General features: G+C 43.5%; 1 protein-coding gene across 1 annotated transcript in view; it reads left to right on the forward strand.

Annotated features, from left to right (window-relative positions):
* Positions 1–1,163: 1,163 nt before the first annotated feature.
* Positions 1,164–17,624, forward strand: part of LOC143815467 (acetylserotonin O-methyltransferase-like) — a 191,037-nt gene continuing 174,576 nt past the window's right edge. The window contains exons 1-2 of the mRNA XM_077294683.1: positions 1,164–1,309; positions 10,405–10,579. Of these exons, the coding sequence (XP_077150798.1) occupies positions 1,238–1,309; positions 10,405–10,579 (247 nt within the window). The 5' untranslated portion in view covers positions 1,164–1,237. The remainder of the gene's footprint in view (positions 1,310–10,404; positions 10,580–17,624) is intronic.

Below are 17,624 nucleotides of genomic sequence, written 5' to 3' on the forward strand. Positions count from 1 at the left end.
CTGGGAAGACACCAAAGTGTCCATGGTGAAATCCTCTAAACGGATGAAAAGACATTCCGATAAGAGACGTCGGAACTCAACTCTGTTCCATCCTGGAGATAAGGTCTGGCTATCATCTAAGTATATCAATATCAAGATACCATCCTATAAATCTGGTCCTCGCTTCATTGGTCCCTTTGAGGTGTTAAAACAGACTAATCCAGTAGCCTACAAATTCAAACTCCTGGCCTCTTTGAGAATCCCCAATTCCTTCCATGTGTCTCATCTCAAACCTGTTGTCCTCAGTTCTTTCTTTAAGGTTCCTGGTGCCACTCCGACTCCTGTCAGCACCGAGTACGTTTTTGAGGTAGAGAATATTTTGGCCACCAAGAAGGTAAGAAGGAAGACCTTCTTTCTTGTAGATTAGAAGGGTTTGGTCCTGAGGAGAGGTCCTGGGAGCCCAGGGAGAACCCCTCTCCTTCTGGAGAAATTTCTGACAGGCTTGAAAAAGAGGGGGTGTAAGGGGCTACTGTAGCTCCCGTATCTCTGACTGCAGTCCCACTCACCCTGTAGAGACACCAGCGTACTCTCCACCAAGGCTCCCGTCCTTCTCCTTCTGGGTCTCCTGCTGCCCAGAGTGCATGCACTCCTAGCAAGTCTCCAGGCACTGTGATTAGGTCACGTGCACACACTTCCTCTTTCTTAAAGGGGCCGCGCGTGTTCCTCTAAAGTGTCCCCAGCTAATTAGTGTTCGGAATTAGTGTTCGGAGTATGTAAAAGCCATTTGCACAAGTTGCAAAGTTTAACCCTTTCACTGCCTTACTAAACTCATCGTTTTTTAAGCCAAATATATCTCCTTGTGATAGAGTCCCTTGTATGGAGCCAGACACGTTTTCCCTATAGTAAAACTGGTTTACATCAAGAATATAAGCTTCATATGTCTAATGCAAAATGAAAAAAATAAGGTAAATTATTTGTAGAACAACTGCTACAGAAAAAAACAGCACATCTGAAAACAGTCGTATGTAGTCAGTAATGCTTGGCACGCAGTTATAATTCGACTGCAAATTAATTCAAGTAAAAGTTAAGAAGTCATTTATAAATTCCATATGCTGAAGGTTCTTATGGCTCTAAATGCCTCATAAGTAGGTCAGATGAGAAAGAAATTGTCTGAGCCCTGCTAAGTCCTCTGGAGTTACACCTCTCAGTTGGAAAGCTGCTTATAAAAGCCGACTGAGCTGTTGCACATCACACCAACATGTGCTCCTCCGAAGAACTTGAATACCCTCAGAAACTTCTTGACTATGCATATGGATTTTTAGTCTCAAAGGTAAGAATTCAGTATTTGTGCAGATATTCAACGGATTTAAAGATTTAACTGTGGAATCTTTAACTTTAGAAGTTTTTACCTACTCAGTCTTAGAGTAAATGCAGAATGCACAAGAAAGAAATGCATAATAAAACAATACATGATAAAGTAATACATTATAAATAATATATGATAAATATGGGTATAATACTAGTATAATAATGTAAAAAAAACAAAAGTGTTCTAAGAGTGATACTTTTATTAGCTAACCAGAAAAAATATATTTGCAAGTTTTTAGGATGCAGAGGGTTCTTCATCAGACAACTTTACAAAGTAATTACTCAGACATATAGCTTGCAAATATAATTTTTCTGGTTAGCCAATATAGGCATCATTCTTAGGCTCGGGTCTTCCTATTGTAAAAATTGGACAAGTGCTATCTGTCATTTTGACTGACATCATTTTACTGCATGTTATTATGGGACCGTGCACAAGTCCGATTTTTTTTCTTTTTCAAGTTGCATCTGATTAACAGATCACACTCAACTATTCATGTCTATCAGTCTGTGGAAATAATCGCAGCATGTATTATATGCATCTAATTATTGGTTTGCTCTTGGCAATTTATGTCTATGGGTCTGTGCAGATAGCATCCGAGTGTGCAAAAATCCAAACAAAAACAAACAAAAAGTTAAACCGCACCCTATGTCCATACAGCTTCCATACACATGTTGGCGCAAGTCAATGCCAGGGGGTCCGCCCGGCTACAAAGCCAAATCTAAAAATAGAAGAAAGACAGCGCCACAACGGCCAGTGATGAAAGTCTTACATATTTAATCTGCCTCCTGCGGCGACATTTCGGTACAATGACCTGTATCAGGCACCGAGTGTGGTCTAATTTTCATGGAAAGACTATGGCATCTTTCACATTTCCGTCGGTATGGGGCCGTCGCAAACCGTCGGCCCGATGTACCGACGGACGTTGTGCAAAATTGTGCACAACGTAGGCAGCGGATGCAGTTTTCCGATGCATCCGCTGCCCATTCTGAAGTCCGGTGAGGAGGGGGCGGAGTTCCGGCCACGCATGCGCGGTCGGAAATGGCGGATCCGACGGACGAAAAAGCGTTCCCTTGAACGTTTTTTCATCACGACAGTCCGCAAAAACACGACGCATCCGTTGCACGACGGATGCGACGTGTGGCCATCCGTCGTCAATAAAAGTCTATGGCAAAAAAACGCATCCTGCGGGCACATTTGCAGGATCTGTTTTTTTTCCAAAACGATGGATTGCGACAGATGGCAAAAAACAGAAGTGTGAAAGAGGCCTAAATGGGGAAGATGGAGACATTTTTGTCACATCTGAGAGAATCAGATCAAACTCAGATTTTCTAGAATGAGAGAAATTCAGTAATGTGAACGTGGCCTTAGAATGCTTTTATCTTTTTGGAGTATAAAAGTATTTACATTGATTTTTCTGGCTAACTTGGTACCACAATGTAATTTTTTTTAATGTACATCAGGATATAATAATAATATTCTGTGTATAGTACAATAAATGAATTATACTAGTATTTGTAAAGAATAATGTAAATGTGATATTAAGTCTTAGCACACCAGTCTTTATCAAACTTAGATTTTTTATTACAGTTATTAGTTTGCATGTGTAAATGACAAAACATGTGCTGAACATCAGAAATATTATAAGGGTAGGAAGATAGTCCATCACTGCAAAAGGCTTATTTTATCCTTGTGGATTTTAACTATCAAAGTGTTTTGTTTTTTTTAAATCTGCAGCTTGTCAATTCTTTCAACTTTTTGCAGTTTTTCACCTCTTCAACTGAGTGGGAAAAAAAGTACATGGAAAAACACAAGGATTTTGTATAGTGTTTGTCAGGGCCGGACTGGGACTAAAATTCAGCCCTGGCATTTGAAGTTACACAGGCCCACTTGTCACATGGTGACTGTATAATATCTTTGTACACTTGTAGGCAGGGCCGGTTTTAGGCAAAGTGGGGCCCTAGGCAAAGTTTAAAATGGGTCCCCAAATGCTAACATATTGCACATCACACAGAAGCCTTTCTGTTGTATTTACGTGCGCTGAGTTCAGGCCGCTAAACGAGTTTGTTCGACAATACTGACGTTGTTCAACGCTTGTTTCCCGGCCTCTTTCCACCAGCTGAGGAATAATGATGAGACAGAACGATCACTAATAGATCACCATACAGTATCATGTTTTCAGCAGCACATCTACAGTTTACACTGGCAATGTGCTGCTGACAACAAGGCTTTTTGTTCCAGCAAAAACAATCCGAATATGCAGCATTTTACTTGTTTAGTAAAATACACCCCATAGTCCTCCATATATTATAATACACTCCCTATAGTCCTCCATATATTAAAATACACTGCTCAGTCCTCCACATAGTATAATACACTCCTCATAGTCCTCCATATAGCATAATACAATCCTCATAGTCCTCCATATAGCATAATACAATCCTCATAGTGCTCCATATAGTATAATGCACCGCCAGTCATCCATGTAGTACAATTCACTTCCCATAGTATAATGCACCCCATAGTTCTTCATATAGTATAACGTATTCCCCATAGTCCTCGATACAGTATAATGCAGCCCACATATAGTATAATGCAGCCACCCCAGAGTATAATGCAGCCACCCCAGAGTATAATGCAGCCACCCCAGAGTATAATGCAGCCACCCCAGAGTATAATGCAGCCACCCCAGAGTATGTAACCCCCATAGAATATAATACAGCCCACCTCCCCATAATATATAATGTAGCCCCCCATAGAATATAATGCAGCCCCCCATAGTATATAACGCAGCCTCCCCCATAGAATATAATATACCCCCACAATAGTATATAACACAGCCACATAGTACATAACATGGCCTCCCCCCTAGAATATAATATACTCCCCATAGTATATAGCAAAGCCCGCATATTATATAGCACAAACCGCATAGTATACAGCACAGCCTGCATACTATAGCACAGCTCGCGTAGTAGATAACACAGCCCACACAGCAGTATTCAGCACAGACCACACAGTAGTATACAGCACAGACCACACAGTAGTATACAGCACAGCCCACGTAGAAATATACAGCACAGTCCACACAGTAGTATACAGCACAGCCCACAGAGTAATATATACAGCACAGCCCACACAGTAGTATACAGCACAGCCCACGTAGAAGTATACAGCACAGTCCACACAGTAGTATACAGCACAGCCCACAGAGTAATATATACAGCACAGCCCACAAAGTAATATATACAGCACAGCCCACAAAGTAATATATACAGCACAGCCCACAGAGAACTATATATAGCACAGAGCACACAGTAGTATACAGCACAGACCACACAGTAGTATACAGCACAGCCCACGTAGAAGTATACAGCACAGTCCACACAGTAGTATACAGCACAGCCCACAGAGTAATATATACAGCACAGCCCACAAAGTAATATATACAGCACAGCCCACAAAGTAATATATACAGCACAGCCCACAGAGAACTATATATAGCACAGAGCACACAGTAGTATACAGCACAGACCACACAGTAGTATACAGCACAGCCCACGTAGAAGTATACAGCACAGTCCACACAGTAGTATACAGCACAGCCCACAGAGTAATATATACAGCACAGCCCACAAAGTAATATATACAGCACAGCCCACAAAGTAATATATACAGCACAGCCCACAGAGAACTATATACAGCACAGCCCACAGAGAACTATATACAGCACAGCCCACAGAGAACTATATAAAGCACAGCCCAGAGTACTATATACAGCACAGCCCAGAGTACTATATAAAGCACAGCCCAGAGAGTACTATATACAGCACAGCCCACAGAGTACTATATACAGCACAGCCCACAGAGTACTATACACAGCACAGCCCACAGAGTACTATACACAGCACAGCCCACAGAGTACTATATATAGCACAGCCCACAGAGTACTATATACAGCACAGCCCACAGAGTACTATATACAGCACAGCCCACAGAGTACTATATACAGCACAGCCCACAGAGAACTATATACAGCACACAGTAGTATACAGCACAGAGCACAGCCCACAGAGAACTATATACAGCCCACAGTAGTATACAGCACAGAGCACAGCCCACAGAGAACTATATACAGCACAGAGCACAGCCCACAGAGAACTATATACAGCCCACAGTAGCATACAGCACAGAGCACAGCCCACAGATAACTATATACAGCCCACAGTAGTATACAGCACAGAGCACAGCCCACAGAGAACTATATACAGCACAGAGCACAGCCCACAGAGAACTATATACAGCCCACAGTAGCATACAGCACAGAGCACAGCCCACAGATAACTATATACAGCCCACAGATAACTATATACAGCCCACAGTAGTATACAGCACAGAGCACAGCCCACAGAGAGCTATATACAGCCCACAGTAGTATACAGCACAGAGCACAGCCCACAGAGAACTATATACAGCCCACAGCAGTATACAGCACAGAGCACAGCCCACAGAGAACTATATACAGCCCACAGCAGTATACAGCACAGAGCACAGCCCACAGAGAACTATATATAGCACAGAGCACACAGTAGTATACAGCACAGAGCACAGCCCACAGAGAGCTATATACAGCCCACAGCAGTATACAGCACAGAGCACAGCCCACAGAGAACTATATATAGCACAGAGCACACAGTAGTATACAGCACAGAGCACAGCCCACAGAGAGCTATATACAGCCCACAGCAGTATACAGCACAGAGCACAGCCCACAGAGAACTGTATACAGCCCACAGCAGTATACAGCACAGAGCACAGCCCACAGAGAACTATATACAGCCCACATCTCTTCTCTTCCTCCCCTCACCTCCTCCGAGAATGGCCCCACAGTCCAGAAAAAAAAAAACTCTCCTCACCTCTCCTCGTGCCCAGCGTTGCTTCCTGGTTCCTGCTCCTGTCTCAGCAGCTGCAGTCTGCCCGGGACACAGCAGGTGCGCGATGATATGACATCATCGCGCACCCGCAGTGTCAGAGGCAGAGCGGGGAATGATGGGAGAGGAGCGTCTGTAGACGCTCTCTCCTCCATCATTGCATTCAACTGTACCGGCGTCTATACGCCGGTATAGTTGAATGCGACGGCGGGGGCGGCGGATTGAGCGGCCCACCACTGGCACCGGCCCTTCTGGCATTTGCCAGAAGTGCCCTATGGCCAGTCCGGCCCTGGTGTTTGTCTTATATTTATATTTATAAACCAGGTCTATGTGTTACCCAGTAAACCATGAAATGAAAGCCATATGAGCAATAAAAAAGATTTTTATTGAAAAATATAAAAAAAAAAAAACCAATTAAATTAAACTTCAGAAAAAGGTGATAAAAGAAGGGACACAGGTTCTAATACTATATGCACAGAAAATACATGATCTCTCTGTATTGTTGCGTTTGGAGGTTGCTCATTGTAGCAGATGCAAGATTGTAGTTGCCTGTTGCTGACATTAATGTTTTATCTTAGTTAAATATTAAAGTAAAATATTCACTTGCCAAATAAGGCTACTTTCACACTAGCGTCGTGCACTGCACGTCGCTATGCGTCGTTCTGGAGAAAAAACGCATCCTGCAAAAGTGCTTTCAGGATGCTTTTTTTCTCCATAGACGTGTATTAGCGACGCAGTGCGACGCATTGCCACATGTCGCAACCGTCGTGCAACGGTTGCGTCGTGTTGCGTCGGACCGTCGGCACAAAAAAAGCTACATGTAACTATTTTTGTGCGTCGTGAGCGTCTTTTCCGACTGCGCATGCGCGGCCGGAACTCCGCCCCCGCCTCCCCGCACCTCACAATGGGGCAGCGGATGCGATGTAAAACTGCATCCGCTGCCCCCGTTGTGCGGCGCTTTCAACGCTAGCGTCGATGCGCTGCAACGTCGCATAGCGACGTGCAGTGCACGATGCTAGTGTGAAAGTAGCCTAAACCACTTGTGTAATACTGTGAGTATTGTACTGAAATCACATAAATGCAGTCATGTAAGGATACCTGTAACTGGAGCCAAATGATAAGGGTGAGTATGTTACACACAGAGTCGGACTGGGCCACCAGAGAACCGGAGGATTCTCCGGTGGACTCAGGCCCTGATACCTGCTGGCATACAGGGCCAGCAGCTGCCTAGGGCCCCGCTGCTCCAGGGGCCCCCAGCCAGTGGCATGTCGCTAATAGCAGCACACCACACAGCTGCTATGGGGGCTGCCGGGGCCAGCGGAGCAGCAGCGGGTGACAGGAAGCCTAAGCCTGTTCCCGCTGCTAAAGTGAAAAGAATATTCACGCTGCCCCACGCCTCCATTGGTGTGGAGAGGAGTGATTTCATTTCACTTTAATAGGGGGCAGTGTTTGCCGCAAGCTGCGTATAACACTGCCCGCTATCAGGGCCTGGAGACCAGGGGCCCTGCTCCCTCAGGGGCCCTCAGCCCACGCGTCCGCTATGGGGCCCTAAGCCAGAGGGTCCCGGCATCAGCCCCGCCCCTCAGTGCGCATTGATAAAGGAGACAGCATCAGATGATGCTCTCTCTCCCATCATTCCCCTCTGCCTCTGACACACAACAGGTGCGCGATGATGTCACTTCATTGCATACCTGCTGTGTGCCTAGCCGACTGCAGCACAGCTCCTGACATCGGAGCAGAGCTGCCACCGGAATGAGCGTGGGAGTGAGGAGGAGAGGGGAGTATTATGGTTTTTTTTTATATATATATCAGTGAGTCTTGGTTGTATGGGGTGGGGAGTTGCATGATACCCTATTGTGGGTGACCTGCATGATACTTTCTGGGGTGGTGAGCTGCTTGATACCCTATAGGTGGGAGCTGCTTGATACCCTAGGGGAGTGATCTGCATAATACCCTATGGGGGGTGAGCTGCATGATACCCTAGGGGAGTGAGCTGCATGATACCCTATGGGGAGAGCTGCATGATACCCTATGGGGGAGTTGCATGATACCCTATGGAGAGCTGCATGATACCCTAATGGGGAGCTGCGTGATACCCTATGGGGGCAGCATGATACCCTATGAGGGGGGCAGCCTGATATCCTATGAGGGGGCAGCATGATACCCTATGAGGAGGGGCAGCATACTATCCTATGAGGGGGGCAGCATGATATCCTATGAGGAGGGGCAGCATGATATCCTATGAGGTGGGGCAGCATGATACCCTATGAGGGGAGGGCAGCATGATACCCTATGAGGGGAGCAGCATGATACCCTATTAGGGGAGGGCAGCATGATACCCTTCGAGGGGTGAAAGCATGATACCCTGTGAGGGGGCAGAATGATCCCTCATGAGGGGGGCAGCATGATACGCTATGAGGGGGCAGCATGATATCCTATGGGGGAACATGATACCCTATGGGGGGCAGCATGATACCCTATGGGGGCATGATATCCTATGAGGGGGTCAGCATGCTACCCTATGAGGGGAGGGCAGCATGATACCCTTTGAGGGGGGCAACATGATACCCTATGAGGGGGCTGCATTATATTTCATGAAGGGGCTGCTTTATACCTTGTGATCGGGCTGCATTATACTCTGAGGGGGCTACCTTATATTTTATGGGGGGTTGTATTATACTATTTGAAGGGGGCTGCATTATACCCTATAAGGGGGTTCCCTAATATTCTATGGGGGGCTGCATGATACCTTATGATGGGATTGCACTATAGTCTAAGGGGGCTACCTTGTACCCTATGGGCTGCATTATACTGTAAGGCTGGTTGCATTATATTATATGGGGGGCCACATTATATTCTATGGAGGGCTGCATTATTTGCTATGAGGGGGCTACATTCTATATGAGGGCTGCATTATATTCTGTATATTCTGTGAGGGGGCTACATTATACTATATGAGGGGGCTACTTTATATACTATGAGTGGGATGCATTGTACCCTATGACGGGGCTACTCTATATGCTATGAGGGGGGCTACACCAACCCCTGCTACATAATTACTAGCATGGATTAAGATCTGATAAGATCGAAACGCGTCGCTCTCACTGCAGCATTCGCAATTATGCAAGGATATGTTTGTATCAAGATTTTAATGGAAAAATAAAGTATCGACATTTTAAGGAGCTGGAACACCCCTTTTTTTTTTTTTTTTTCTTCAGTTACATAATTAAGACATGTACTACTTTATATTATACGCTGATATTAGCGTGTTTTACCGCACAATTGGTGGTCTTGTATTTATTTATATGTAGCTACATAGTGGGCCCCAATAATGATTTTCTTTGGTGGCCCAAGGTGCTCCAGTCCGACGCTGGTTACACAACACTTGGATTTTTCTTTGGCAGGGTGCAGTTTCCTGAACATTTCCTTGGGGGCTGATAAGGTGGTTTACTCTTTTCAACTTTTTTTGCTCCATTATTATGTCTGTGTTAAAAATAAAATCATTGCTTTCGGGATTGTTAAGAGGCTGAATCAGCAGAACTGCTGAGCCCAGAGATTAGCTGCAGCGGTCACTGTTGCAGCCTGCAAACAATCACCAGAGCGGCTATGGAGATGCAGCCCTGGTCCTTGGGAGGGTGAGTAACAGCTGATTTAATTGTTTTTAGCCCAGAAACTGTGATGGAGTAAAGAAAGTTACTATACTATTGCTTCCTGCTTGTGGCTAGGCTGACAAATAGCATTTGTGTGTAACACAGCAAGACCATACACAATGTGCTGTAATACTGCAGCATATCGAGGTGATGCTCATACAAACCATCTGATCATCACCTATACCTGCTGCAGATCCATTTACAAGTACAGGTAAAGTACATGAGTTTTTTTGTTTTTTAATTGGACTCACTGAAAAAACAATAGTAAACCACTTGTCTTTTCCACTCGATTCATGGCTACACGTTATCCTACCACTCCTCAAACTGCACATAGGCACTTGGCTTCAGAATCAAAATTAACCGTAAGTTTGTTACACTGCGCTTACATACATGTATTTATTTTTTTTTACATAAGATGTCTAAAACTTTTGACTTGCAGCAGGGATCTGAATGTCATTTTCTGGCTTTCCTTTTGTAGACCATGTTCACAGCATGTGAGCTGGGAGTATTTGATTGTCTACATGAAGCACAGGAACCAGTGTCTGCAGCAACCATTGCTTCTCGCTTGAGCACCAGTGTGGATGGGATGGAGCGCTTGCTTGACGCCTGTGTTGGACTGAAGCTGTTAAAGGTTGACTTGAAAAATAATGAAGGTAATTTAATTTTAGGAATTTAAGTTTCTCATTAGAGTCTATAATTCCTGGTACAAGTCAAATCTGATATCATCACATGTAAAGTTGTCCTCATGGTTGAACATGCCGTCACAACACAATCCCCTACACAGTCCCCCACACCAGCCTGTTGCATTGACAGAAACCTGTCCTAAAATGGTAATAGGATATGGAGCATGTGCAGTAGGAAGCTTCACCTCCCAATTTTTTGTGCAGTAGGAAGCTCCATTGCTGTGACCTGGAGATTACCGCCTTCACGCCGCAGCCCATTTTCATTTTTGCGTTTTTTTTCTTTTCCTCCCCTTCTTCCCAGAGTTATAACTTTTTTTATTTTTCCGCCACTATAGTCATGTAAGGGCTTCTTTCTTGCGTGATGAGTTGTAGTTGTGAACGACACCATTGCTTTTAAAATATAGTGCACTGGAAAACAGGAAAAAAATTCCAAGTGCTGTGCAAATGCCCAAAGAAAGTGCAATTCCACATTTTTTTTTTTTTTTACTTATTTAACCAAATTTGTTTTCACAGTAAAAAGGTAAACGTAGGAGTATACTAAATTATTTAATCACCATGAGAGACCCCAATTTAAAGATACATTAAAATATAACTTTTAATAAATTTTGTAAAATTACTAATACAGTGAAATAAACACATACCACCACCAAAGTATCATATAGACACGTGATAATAAATACCTAAGGAGGTGCCCATCCCTATAGTACGCTGACTTACTGCTACCTAACAGTGGAGGTTGGCACTATAAATCCTGCGCAATGGCGCCCCCGCTCGTCGACGGCTCACCCTGCTGGCCCTACTATGGAACAGGGGAGAAAGAAAAAAATTAAAAAGATTACAGCACTAAATAGAGATATAGTGTTCAAAAAGTGGTGCTAGAGAATTTTGTAATTCAAAAGTGTCTTATATGGAAAAATTTTTTAGCTGCCCCTATACTCACAAGAGTGCCTAACAGCGGGGGTTGGCACCCTAGATATAGCGGGTATGGTGCCCCCACTCATCAGCGGCTGTCCCTTCAATCCATTGTCTGAATTAGATACCCTTATGGTCTAATTTAAAGGGAGAGGGTGAGGAGGTGCTTGATATCAGTGGCTATAAGGTTATAGTTGATGTCACGCGGAGTTCAGCCTTAATATTGTAGTGGGGATGATAATAACAAGTCCCACAAATATAACAAGACTAAAATAGATAGTAACTGGTGTTACAGTGGGGGAAATAAGTATTTGATACGTTGCTGATTTTCTAAGTTTGCCCACTGACAAAGACATGAACAGTCTATAATTTTAAGGATAGGTTAATTGTAACATTGAGAGATAGAATATCAAAAACAAAATCCAGAAAAACACATTGTATAAATTACCGGTATATACATTTATTTGCATTTTGCAGTTTGAAATAAGTATTTGATCCCCTACCAACCATTAAGAGTTCTGGCTCCTACAGACCAGTTAGACGCTCCTAATCAACTCATTACCTGCATTAATGACAGCTGTCTTACTTAGTCACATTTATAAGACTCCTGTCCACAGACTCAATCAGTTAGACTCTAACCTCTACAACATGGGCAAGACCAAAGTCTTTCTAAGGATGTCAGGGACAAGATCATAGACCTGCACAAAGCTGGAATGGGCTACAAAATCATAAGTAAGATGCTGGGTGAGAAGGAGACAACTGTTGGTGCATGGAGGAAATACAAAATGACTGTCAAGCGACATCAATCTGGGGCACCATGCAAAATCTCACCTCGTGGGGTATCCTTGATCATGAGGAAGGTGAGAGATCAGCCTAAAACTACACGGGGGGAACTTGATAATGATCTCAAGGCAGCTGGGACCACAGTCACCAAGAAAACCATTGGTAACACATTACGCCGTAAAGGTTTAAAATCCTGCAGTGTTCGTCCCCCTGTTCAATAAGGCACATGTACAGGCCCATCTGAAGCTTGCCACTGAACACATGGATGATTCTTTGTGTGATTGGGAGTAGGAGCTTTGGGCAGATGAGACAATAATTGGGCTCTTTGGCATTAACTCAACTCGCCGTGCTTGGAGGAAGAGAAATGCTGCCTATGACCCAAAGAACACCGTCCGCACTGTCAAGCATCGTGGTGGAACCATTATGTTCTGGGGGTGCTTCTCTGCTAACGGCACAGGACTACTTCACCACATCAACAGAAGAATGAATGGAGCCATGAACTGTAAAATCTCTGTTGATGGCAGAGTAAAGTACTGCAGTGCACAGATTCTGGGCCTCTCTGCCCTTTGTCGGCGCCTGTTAAACAAAAATAAATTGTGTCATTTTTCAAGACCCATAGCATCTTCATTTCTCATGATCTTGGGCTAGGTGAGGACTTATTTTTTGTGCACCGAGCTGACGTTTTTATTGATAAATTTTTGGTGTAGATACAATGTTGCAGCGACCAGAAAAAGGTAATTCTGGCATTTCGACTTTTTTCTCTTTACGACGTTTACTGATCGAATTATTACTTTTTTTTTTTTACAGTGGGAAAAAAAAATATTTAGTCAGCCACCAATTGTGCAAGTTCTCCCACTTAATAAGTTGAGAGAGGCCTGTAATTGACATCATAGGTAGACCGCAACTATGAGAGTCAAAATTGAGAAAACAAATCCAGAAAATCACCTTGTCTGATTTGGCAAGATTTATTTTGAAAATTGTGGAGGAAAATAAGTATTTGGTCTTTAACAAAAGTTCATCTCAATATTTTGTTATATATCCTTTGCTGGCAATGACAGAGGTCAAACATTTTCTGTAAGTCTCCACAAGGTTGGCACACACTCTTGTTGGTATGTTGGCCAATTCCTCCATGCAGATCTCCTCTAGAGCAGTGATGTTTTGGGCCTGTCGCTGGGCAACACGGATTTTCAACTCCCTCCAAAGGTTTTCTATGGGGTTGAAATCTGGAGACTGGCTAGGCCACTCCAGGATCTTCATATGCTTCTTATGAAGCCACTCCTTCATTGCCCTGGTGGTGTGCTTGAGATTATTATCATTCTGAAAGACCCATCCATGTTTCATCTTCAATGCCCTTCCTGATGGAAGGAGGTTTGCACTCAAAATCTCATGATATATGGCCCCATTCATTCTTTCATGTACACAGGTCAGCCGTCCTAGTCCTTTTGCAGAGAAACAGCCCCATAGCATGATGTTGCCACCCCCATGCTTTTCAGTAGGTATGTTGTTCTTTGGAAGCAACTCTGCATTCTGTCTCCTCCAAACACGACGAGTTTTGTTTCTCTCCCAAACCATTCTACTTTGGTTTCATCAGATCATATGACATTCTTCCAATACTCTTCTGGATAATCCAAATGCACTCTAGCAAACTTCAGATGGGCCCGGACATGTACTGGCTTAAGCAGGGGGACACATCTGGCACTGCAGGATCTGAGTCCCTGGTGGCGTAGTGTGTTACTAATGGTAGCCTTTGTTACAGTGGTTCCAGCTCTATGCAGGTCATTCACTAGGTCCCCCCATGTGGTTCTTGGATTTTTAATCACCATTCTGGTAATCATTTTGACCCCACAGGGTGAGATCTTGCGTGGAGCCCCCAGATCGAGGGAGATTATCAGTGGTCTTGTATGTCTTCCATTTTCTTATTATTGCTGCCACAGTTGATTTCATCACACCAAGCTGCTTGCCTATTGCAGATTCAGTCTTTCCAGCCTGGTGCAGGGCTACAATTTTGCTACTGGTGTCTTTCGACATCTCTTTGGTCTTCAAAATAGTGGAGTTTGGAGTGTGATTGTTTGAGGTTGTGGACAGTTGTCTTTTATACTGATAACAAGTTCAAACAGGTGCAATTACTACAGGTGGACAGAGGAGCCTCTTAAAGAAGAAGTTACAGGTCTGTGAGAGCCAGAAATCTTGCCTGTTTTTAGGTGATCATAATATGCAAAATAAATCTTGCCAAATCAGACAAGGTGATTTTCTGGATTTGTTTTCTCAATTTTGACTCTCATAGTTGTGGTCTACCTATGATGTCAATTACAGGCCTCTCTCATATTTTTAAGTGGGAGAGCTTGCACAATTGGTAACATAGTAACATAGTAACATCGTTATTAAGGTTGAAGGAAGACTTTAAGTCCATCTAGTTCAACCCATAGCCTAACCTAACATGCCCTAACATGTTGATCCAGAGGAAGGCAAAAAAAAACCCATGTGGCAAAGAGTAAGTTCCACATTGGGGAAAAAAATTCCTTCCCGACTCCACATACGGCAATCAGACTAGTTCCCTGGATCAATGCCCTATAAAGGAATCTAATATATATATATATATAACCTGTAACATTATACTTTTCAAGAAAGGCATCAGCGTGTGGGTCTGGTGTTGTCATTACTGAACGGGGATCCTCAAGCATGGGTGTTTTCTTTACCATCTGATTCTGCTGCATATAACTCAGTGGAGAGTTTTTTTTCTGCTCTTGAACTCATTTATGAGGATCCTGACAGAATGGGTCTAGCAGAATCTAAAATTCGTGATATTTGCCAGGGGGAGCGTATGGCAGAGGATTACTGTTCTGAATTTCGCCACTGGGCGGTAGACACAGTGGAATGATCCTGCGTTGCGGAGTCAGTTTGTTCATGGGGTTTCAGGAAGGGTTAAAAAAGCCCTTCTGATGTATGAGACTCCTGTTTCTCTAGAATCCACTATGAGTCTTGTTATCCGTATTGATCGCCGTCTGCATCAGGGGGTGCAAGAGACGCCGCCTATGGGAGAGAGCGTGGATACATGTGAGGTTGCTGCAGGTGAGCCCACGGAGTCTATGCAGATCGCAGGGGTGTCACATCTGAAGCATCTTGCCCCTTTGCTCAGGAAGCAGAGAGCCTGTTTTTGCTGTGGTAAATCTGGTCATTATGTTGATACTTGTCCTCTGCTATCTAAGAAAAGCGCAATGGTGGAAAAACTACGAAGCTCAGAGGGTGTGGAGGAGGCCGATCTGAGTTTATGCATATCCTCCATAGTTACATAGTTACATATAGTTATTAAGGTTGAAGGAAGACTTTAAGTCCATCTAGTTCAACCCATAGCCTAACCTAACATGCCCTAACATGTTGATCCAGGGGAAGGCAAAAAAACCCCATGTGGTAAGAGTAAGCTCCATCATGGGGAAAAAAATTCCTTCCCGACCCCACATACGGCAATCAGACTAGTTCCCTGGATCAACGCCTTATCAAGGAATCTAATATATATACCCTGTAATATTATACTTTTCCAGAAAGGTATCCAGTCCCCTCTTAAATTGAAGCAATGAGTCACTCATTACAACATCATACGGCAGAGAGTTCCATAGTCTCACTGCTCTTACAGTAAAGAATCCGCGTCTGTTATTATGCTTAAACCTTTTTTCCTCCAGACGTAGAGGATGCCCCCTTGTCCCTGTCACCGGTCTATGATTAAAAAGATCATCAGAAAGGTCTTTGTACTGTCCCCTCATATATTTATACATTAACATAAGATCACCCCTTAGTCTTCTTTTTTCCAAACTAAATAGCCCCAAGTGTAATAACCTATCTTGGTATGGCAGACCCCCCAGTCCTCTAATAACCTTGGTCGCTCTTCTCTGCACCCGCTCCAGTTCAGCTATGTCTTTCTTATACACCGGAGACCAGAACTGTGCACAGTATTCTAAGTGTGGTCGCACTAGTGACTTGTATAGAGGTAAAATTATGTTCTCCTCATGAGCATCTATGCCTCTTTTAATGCATCCCATTATTTTATTTGCCTTTGTAGCAGCTGCCTGACACTGGCCACTGAATATTAGTTTGTCATCCACCCATACACCCAGGTCTTTTTCATTGACGGTTTTGCCCAGAGTTTTAGAATTAAGCACATAGTTATACATCTTATTACTTCTACCCAAGTGCATGACCTTACATTTATCCCCATTAAAGCTCATTTGCCATTTATCAGCCCAAGCTTCTAGTTTACATAAATCAGCCTGTAATATAAAATTGTCCTCCCCTGTATTGATTACCCTGCAGAGTTTAGTGTCATCTGCAAATATTGAAATTCTACTCTGAATGCCCCCTACAAGGTCATTAATAAATATGTTAAAAAGAAGAGGGCCCAATACTGACCCCTGTGGTACCCCACTACTAACCGTGACCCAGTCCGAGTGTGCTCCATTAATAACCACCCTTTGTTTCCTATCCCTGAGCCAACTCTCAACCCACTTGCACATATTTTCCCCTATCCCCATTATTCTCATTTTATGTATCAACCTTTTTGTGTGGCACCGTATCAAAAGCTTTTGAAAAGTCCATGTACACTACATCCACTGGGCTCCCTTGGTCCAGTCCGGAACTTACCTCTTCATAGAAGCTGATCAAATTAGTCTGACATGAACGGTCCCTAGTAAACCCGTTCTGATACTGGGTCATGAGGTTATTCCTCTTCAGATACTCCAGTATAGCATCCCTTAGAATGCCCTCCAGGATTTTACCCACAGTAGAGGTTAAGCTTACTGGCCTATAATTTCCGAGTTCAGTTTTTGTCCCCTTTTTGAATATTGGCACCACATTTGCTATACGCCAGTCCTGTGGTACAGACCCTGTTATTATGGACTCTTTAAAGATTAAAAATAATGGTCTATCAATGACTGTACTTAATTCCTGCAGTACTCGGGGGTGTATCCCATCCGGGCCCGGAGATTTGTCAATTTTTGTGATTTTTAGACGCCGCCGTACTTCCTGCTGGGTTAAGCAGGTAACATTAAATTGGGAATTATTATCACTAGTCATATTGGCTGCCATGGGATTTTCTTTTGTAAATACTGATGAAAAAAAGTCATTTAGCATATTGGCTTTTTCCTCATCCTCATCCACCATTTCACCCAGACTATTTTTAAGGGGGCCAACACTATCATTTTTTAGTTTCTTACTATTTATGTAGTTAAAGAATATTTTGGGGTTATTTTTGCTCTCTCTAGCAATGAGTCTCTCTGTCTCAATCTTTGCTGCCTTGATTTGCTTTTTACATAATTTATTTAAATTTTTG

The sequence above is a fragment of the Ranitomeya variabilis genome, chromosome 3, assembly GCF_051348905.1.
Source record: "Ranitomeya variabilis isolate aRanVar5 chromosome 3, aRanVar5.hap1, whole genome shotgun sequence".
Taxonomy (NCBI): domain Eukaryota; kingdom Metazoa; phylum Chordata; class Amphibia; order Anura; family Dendrobatidae; genus Ranitomeya; species Ranitomeya variabilis.